This window comes from Ranitomeya variabilis, chromosome 2 (assembly GCF_051348905.1).
Source record: "Ranitomeya variabilis isolate aRanVar5 chromosome 2, aRanVar5.hap1, whole genome shotgun sequence".
NCBI classification, from domain to species: Eukaryota; Metazoa; Chordata; class Amphibia; order Anura; family Dendrobatidae; genus Ranitomeya; species Ranitomeya variabilis.
In genome coordinates this window covers 210,601,483-210,608,584 of record NC_135233.1, presented here as the reverse complement: position 1 = coordinate 210,608,584, position 7,102 = coordinate 210,601,483, and the positions used below count along the sequence as shown (strand labels likewise).

Here is a 7,102-nt window from a genome sequence, read left to right as displayed (position 1 = left end):
GTTTTTTTTCAGTCCATATGAAGAGCAGAGTGCACATTAATGAGAAAAAAATTAACTTTTTTGAATTTACCAAATGGCAGCAATGAAACAAAGAGTGAAAAATTTAAAGGGGTCTGAATAGCTGGCTTCAGCGTCCAAGCCACGGAGGAACATGACATCACTGCCATACGCCCAGTCACGTACACGCTGACGTCAGCTGCTGACCTCTGAGCATACATTGTGGCACACGGTCCGGCACGTTCCTGAGCTGCAATACACTTCAGCTGCATGTGCGCCCGATTACACACATTCAGCTGAAGTAGGGTCTGGCGTCGGCGGCTTCAGGAAGTACCGGCCCTCATTATAGTTAAGCTATGATAGTTCCCATGACCATAATTGGGTCTGACGCAAAATATGAGATGTCAGGGCTGAATATCGCTATTTCTCCTCTGTGTATTGTGTAAATTATCCACAAACAATGAATGGTTCAACATAAAACTTTGAAAACCTCACCCCTTTGGTAAACCTCACACCTAAAAGTACACCACATTTTTTTCACTGTTGCTGGTATTTTTGGTGAAAAAGGAAACAATTTTAGTGGAAGTGGTCTTCAAAGCTTGTTTCCTGACTGTTTGGAGGGGGGAGGTGCTGTGTTAGGGGTCCTGTTACCATAGTTTCTGACTCATTCCTTTGCTTGGAGGCACACCATTGGCTTCATCTGCCTAAGGCACCTTGTCCTGACCCTGATCATATTACTAAAATACCAAAAAGCAGGTCTGTATATGAGAATAATCTAACCAAAAGCAAAATAGATGTTTTATATATCTATTTATGCATAAAAGTTGCTACTATTATGCAAATATGAAAAAGAAAGTGTGTAGATACAGTGACTTTCTGTAGAAAGGAGCAGATGATGATGAATCCGCTCCTCGGGCCTTGGTTTGCACTTGTGCCATTTTTGGACATCCAGGTCTGGATCACACATGACAGAGAGGAGAAGAGCAGGAATGTGTGACATGTGATCAGTGTAGTTGGAGTTTTCCTGGATTCTTACAGCATCGCGATCAACCATGTGGCCTTCTGTCTGACCATGGGCAGGAAGGTGAAGGAGCACCCGCTTCCTTCTGTCTGTCCATGGCCGAGTAGGTGAAGGAGCAGCCGCTTCCTTCTGTATGTACATGGCCATGTAGGAGAAGGAGCAGCTGCTTCCTTCTGTATGTACATGGCCACATAGGAGAAGGAGCATCCGCTTCCTTCTTTCTGTCCAAATCCAGTAGGTGAAAGAGCATCCGCTTCCTTCTGTATGCACATGGCCACGTAGGAGAAGGAGCAGCCGCTTCCTTCTGTATGTACTTGGCCAAGTAGGAGAAGGAGCATCCGCTTCCTTATTTCTCTAAATATCTGGTAGGTGAAGGAGCATCCGCTTCCTTCTTTCTGTCCATTTCCAGTAGGTGAAGGAGCATCCGCTCCCTTCTTTCTGTAAATATCCGGTAGGTGAAGGAGCATCCGCTTCCTTCTATCTGTCCATATCCGGTGGGTGAAGGAGCAGCCGCTGCCTTCTTTCTGTCCATATCCGGTAGGTGAAGGAGCATCCGCTTCCTTCTTTCTGTCCATATCCAGTAGGTGAAGAAGCATCCGCTTCCTTCTTTTTGTTTATATCCAGTGGATGAAGCCATGTGGCCTTCTGTCTGACCATGGGCAGGAAGGTGAAGGAGCAGCCGCTTCCTTCTGTCTGTCCATGGCCGAGTAGGTGAAGGAGCAGCCGCTTCCTTCTTTCTGTCCATACCGGGTAGGTGAAGGAGCATCCGCTGCCTTCTTTCTGTCCATATCCGGTAGGTGAAGGAGCAGCCACTACCTTCTGTCTGTCCGTATCCGGTAGTCTTTTCCTTACCACCACATTGTAGATGAGTCGTCCAGATGGTGACATAGCAAGTATGGCTGAAAGAAGTCCTTCAATTTCAGCCTTTAATTACTTGCTATGTTGAACCAGAGGAAGGCGAAAAATAACCCTGAGGACTCGTTGTTGGATTATCATCCTATCAAGGGAAAAAAATTCCTTCCTGACCCCAAATATGGCGATCGGAATAAATCCCTGGATGTTTGGTGCTCAAATCTACGTGCATGTTATGTGGTGGAAGCTCGGTAGGTTTGTCATAGTCCGGTAAATGAGAAAGTCCAGTTTAGAAGTCACGTCCGATGAATGTAAATCTTCATTCCTGAATGTTACTGGAATGGGGCTGATTGTTATCAGCCTAATAATCCTGCTGTAAGAAGAGAAATATACAGGTCTGAGAATCAGCTCCTCACATTCGGCATATACAGTTTACTGGGCGATATAACAATAAGGGGTATAGTGGGTAAGTGTGTTACTGGGTAGTGAAACATTCTGGATGTCTGTATGTGTTGTACTTACATAGTAATATGGGAATGGTGGCTCGGATCTGCCGCACTCCACATCGCTCCAGTCTATGAAGTGGAAGAACGGGTGGGACCTGATGGATGATTTTATGGCCAATCGGGCAGATGGAGTTTTGCAGAGAAGCTAAAAAATGAAAGAAACCATTAGTCATTAGATTATATATTATTACTGATAAGTTATTACACAATGTCTGTGGACTGTCCACATCTTCTATCTCTTCTTGTAATCCCTCATCATCCTTATCCATCTGATCTTACTCACCCCTTTTATGATAGCCATGGTATTATTGCACATCTCTGGTGGAAAATAAACTATTTTGTCATTCAGAGACTGGTGGTATTCGTCCAGTGAGCCTTTGCTGTAAAATGGCCAGGCCCCTACGCTTATCAGATATAGGATCACTCCAAAGGAAAAGGAGTCTGCCAGATGGTTGTATCCTTCACCATTCATTATCTGTGGGAACATGAGATTGGAGAGAAGCTGAATATACCGGGAAGGGGAACTACACACAGAGACTGTGAGGACCGGTCAGTGATTAGATGTGAGCAGGATACATTGGGATCAGATTATCCCTCGATCTTACTATCGGAACCAATCACAGAGATGTTTCTTACCTCGGGCGCGGTGTAACCCAAAGTGCCAACAATGCCCTTCACTAGATAATCCTCAGGCACATTCACGGCTGATAAGCCAAAGTCGGAGATTTTGATGTGTCCTGTGTCTTGGATGAGGATGTTCCCGGGCTTCAGGTCACTGCAGGGAGAAGGAGCAGACACTGATTGTGAGGATAATTCATGAAAAGACCTTTCTACAATAGATATGTAAGGAGACAACGGAGAGTCACAGGTGACAGATTTATGGAGGTGAAATAATTACCCATGTATGACGAGGCGTTCATGCAGGAATTGGATTCCGCACACCATCTCTGCCGCAAAGAGTCTGTGGAGGAGAATGTAAAGGGTGGATCAGTGGTTACATACACAATCATACAGAGAACATGAGGAGATCACACACGTGTTCTTTTCACGTCATTATTTTCTTCTGTGTCATTGTCCATTGCTCTAGGACTGGAATGTGCGGGCAGCGGATTATTAAGATTCAGTATAAGACATTTACCTTATTGTTTTTGTGTTGAACAGTATCGAATCGTTCATGTGGTGAAGCAGGTCTCCTCCGGCCATATAGTCCATGGCTATTGCATACTCCGTCGGTGTCTCCATAAACCCCCGCATGGACATTAGGTAGGGGCACCCAGCAGCCATTCTCAGGACTTCTAGCTCTATATAGATGATGTCCTCACAAGAACTCTTGTCCATGAACTTAATGGCCAGCAGTCCTTCATTGATCAGATCTGATGCCAAGCTGACCTGGAGAAAAATCACAAGAGATCAGACCAAACTCCCATCTATTACTGTGTAATATGTCACTAGTTTATCCCAAGTATCATTACGTATGAACATCCTGTAATTAATAAGTACATCCCTCCTCTGTATCTGTGCAGGACACATTAAGGTACATGGACAAATATGAATTGACACTTACATTTCCATAGCTTCCTTTTCCAAGATCTTCCAAGAACTCGAGACTGTAAAGGTCCATAGGTTGGTCTGTGTGGACCAGTTGTCTTTGTGGAGAAATCTGTACTCTGGCATCACTAAGGCCTTGTGCCGGCTTCCAGAACTTGACACTGTCGAGGTCCATAGGTTCGTCTGTGTCGGCCAGTTCTCTTTGTGGAGAAATCTGTACTCTGGCATCACTAAGGCCTTGTGCCGGCTTCCAGAACTTGACACTGTCTAGGTCCATAGGTTCGTCTGTGTCGGCCAGTTCTCTTTGTGGAGAAATCTGTACACTGGCATCACCAAGGCCTTGTGCCGGCATGTCTGATGTGTCGTGGGGTGTCTTAACCATTCCATCTGCTGAGATGATGCAAAATTATTAATTCCTTAGTGAACACATGATGGAAATATTTGTCGTGTTGTGCAGCAAATGTATGGAGTGGGCTCAGGAGCTGAGCATGCATCCTGCCAGGCATATGCCTGCTGTATTACACAGCTGCTTCCTGCCTATAACTGCAGCGACCAGAGCGTTCTTCGATTACTGCTGTTTAACCATTTCAACAATGGTATTTAAACTAAGTGACTTCCTATTTGTGTCCACACAATTGCTGGACATAACTCATAACTGCAGGGGATCAATTGTTGGAAATGACTACATGGGCCCGCTGAAAGCCCCTGTCTTTTATATTCCTCCTTCTGTTAAGACCAGTCTGGCTTCATTTCATATGAGAACGTTAATTTAGCTATATACAGTTCTATCACAGTATATAGTACAGCGATCAGAAAATCACAGGTTCAAGTCCCATAAGGAGACTAAAGAAAAAAAGGTAACTGAAAAAATTGCTACAGAAGAAAACAGAAAACAAATTAAAAAAAAAAAAACTTTCCCATTAATAATAATAATTATAGTAATAATAATTTGCATATCTATAGCATCACCACATCCATAATTGTCCGATACACAAAAGTATCTATATCTATAGCATCACCACATCCATAATTGTCCGATACACAAAAGTATAATATTTTTTATTATTAACGCAAACAGTAAACACTGAAATGAGAAAAAAATTGAAAATTGATTTTTTGAGAGCGCCGTATCCAACTAAACAATTGCAATGAAAAGATATCAGAATGTCCGGTCTACCCAGGAAAGGTATCAATAAGAGTTACAACTCGACATGTAAAGAAAAAAGAAACCAAGTCCTCACACAGCTCCATCCAGCTATCAAAATCAGAAAGATCCAATGTCGCACAATACGGGGACACAAACCATTTTTTTTTTTAATTCCCAATTTTCTTTCACCAACAAGTAAATGCAAAACCCTTATACATGTTCATTATTACCATAGTTGTAGCTGACATGGAGAGACATTTTGTGAGGTCGTTTTTACCACTCAATAAACACAGCAAAAATAAAAATGGAAGAATCACTTTTTTGCCCACATTTTTACCACACTTTGAATCTTTTTACCTATTTTCCAATATATTGAAAGGTAAAATAAATAGTGTTCAAAACTACAGCTCTGTTCACTAAATAAACAAGTCCACATACAGCTACATTGGCAGAAAAAATACAAATAAATAGTTATGGGTTTTATAAGGAGTAAGGAAAAAATGGACGGTTACCAGGTCAAGAAGGGGTTAACAAATATAGCTCCAGAGCATGTAATACAGTTTTAAACAGAATTATGTAAATGAGCAGGAAATGTCTAAGATTTTGACTCTCATTTATCAAAACTGTCTATTAGCAAAATGTCACTGTTGCCCATAGCAATGAATCACAGCACAGATTCCATTTCTTAACATTCCATGGAACAATGAAAGCCGCATCGTGATTGGTTGCTATGGACAACAAGGACAGTTTTTGGTTGCTATGGACAACAAGGACAGTTTTTCTGCCCTTTTGATAACTGAGGCCAGTACATAATATTCGGAGTATAATCCCCCTCACCCCAGCCTTATTATACAGAGCAGTTTCCGTCTTACCTGGTTCCTCTTTATCCAGTGAGGTGTTTGGTGGAGAATCACTCAGCTGTTTGGTCTCTGGGATGGAGATGTTCTCAGCTGATGTCCCGGACCTCCGTAATGCACCATTCCCATTTATTATGGGTTTGGCATAGATGAGGCGTCTCCTACATTGGACAACCCAGTCTCTGCTGTTCCTGATCCTCTTCTGGGCTGCCGCTCTTTGTAGGCTCGGTGTCTCCAGACTTTCAGATCTGGAGATTGTGACATGTCTCGGTGTTTCTTGGAGAACCTCGTCCAGCTCTAACTCTGCGCCGATGTTTCTCCGCTTATTGAGGATGGCATCTTTGTTCTTCCTCCGTATTTCAGGGACCAGAGCTCCGATTTTTTTCAAGGAGATAAGAATGGCCCTCTGAAGATCAGCGTAGGCTGCAGAGTGAGACTCCATGAGGTTCTCCATATTCCTTTTCTTTGTAAGGATCTCATATCTTTTGGTCTTTCTAATTTTTTCCAGATTTTGACATTTGGACGCCATTTCTGAGGCGTCAGTGTCCATGTCCGGTAGTATATAGTCTTTTCGCCCTAAAGCGAACAATGGTACCTGCTCTTCATCGATTCCTCTCCTCTCTCTCAGAACCCGATCTCTTTGGGCTCTTCTTCTCTCTTTCTCCATTTTATAAACAATTTTTGCTTCGTTTGTCACGAAAAACAAAAGGGGCTACCTCATCCTTGGGAGTCTGTAAGGCAGTGATTCCCTTAGGCTGTAACACTGGAATATAGAATGTGATGATGTCATCACATCACTTGTGACATTGGTCATATTATGATGTCACCGTGCGAGAGATGATAGAGATAGATAGATAGATAGATAGATAGATAGATAGATAGATAGATAGATAGATAATATATACATAAAAGATATATAGATAATAGATAGCTAGATAGATAGATAAAGATAGATAGATAATAGATATATAGATAGATAATAGATAGATAGATAAATAGATAGATAGATGATAGATAGATAATAGATATATAGATAGATGATATATAGATAAAAGATATATAGATAATAGATAGATAAATAGATAGATGATAGATAGATAGATAGATAGATAGATAGATAGATAATAGATATATAGATAGATAATGGATAGATAGATAATAGATATAAAGATAG

The 7,102-nt window shown here is 41.9% G+C and overlaps 1 protein-coding gene across 3 annotated transcripts; it reads right to left on the bottom strand.

The window, feature by feature from the left end:
- Positions 1-790: 790 nt before the first annotated feature.
- On the bottom strand, positions 791-6,672 carry LOC143804930 (uncharacterized). Of its 3 annotated transcripts, none has more exons than XM_077283548.1 (8): positions 5,944-6,672; positions 3,941-4,314; positions 3,515-3,765; positions 3,275-3,337; positions 3,013-3,151; positions 2,660-2,851; positions 2,393-2,521; positions 791-2,243 (listed from the first exon to the last, which is right to left on the bottom strand). In XM_077283548.1, exons 1-8 carry the CDS (start codon positions 6,593-6,595, stop codon positions 2,232-2,234), a joined length of 1,812 nt encoding a protein of 603 aa, XP_077139663.1. In that variant the 5' UTR covers positions 6,596-6,672; the 3' UTR covers positions 791-2,231. The 3 variants fall into 3 exon arrangements, with proteins under 3 accessions (XP_077139663.1, XP_077139664.1, XP_077139665.1); XM_077283549.1 differs by having other exon boundaries at positions 791-2,240; XM_077283550.1 differs by having other exon boundaries at positions 3,941-4,311.
- Between the last annotated feature and the right edge of the window lie 430 nt (positions 6,673-7,102).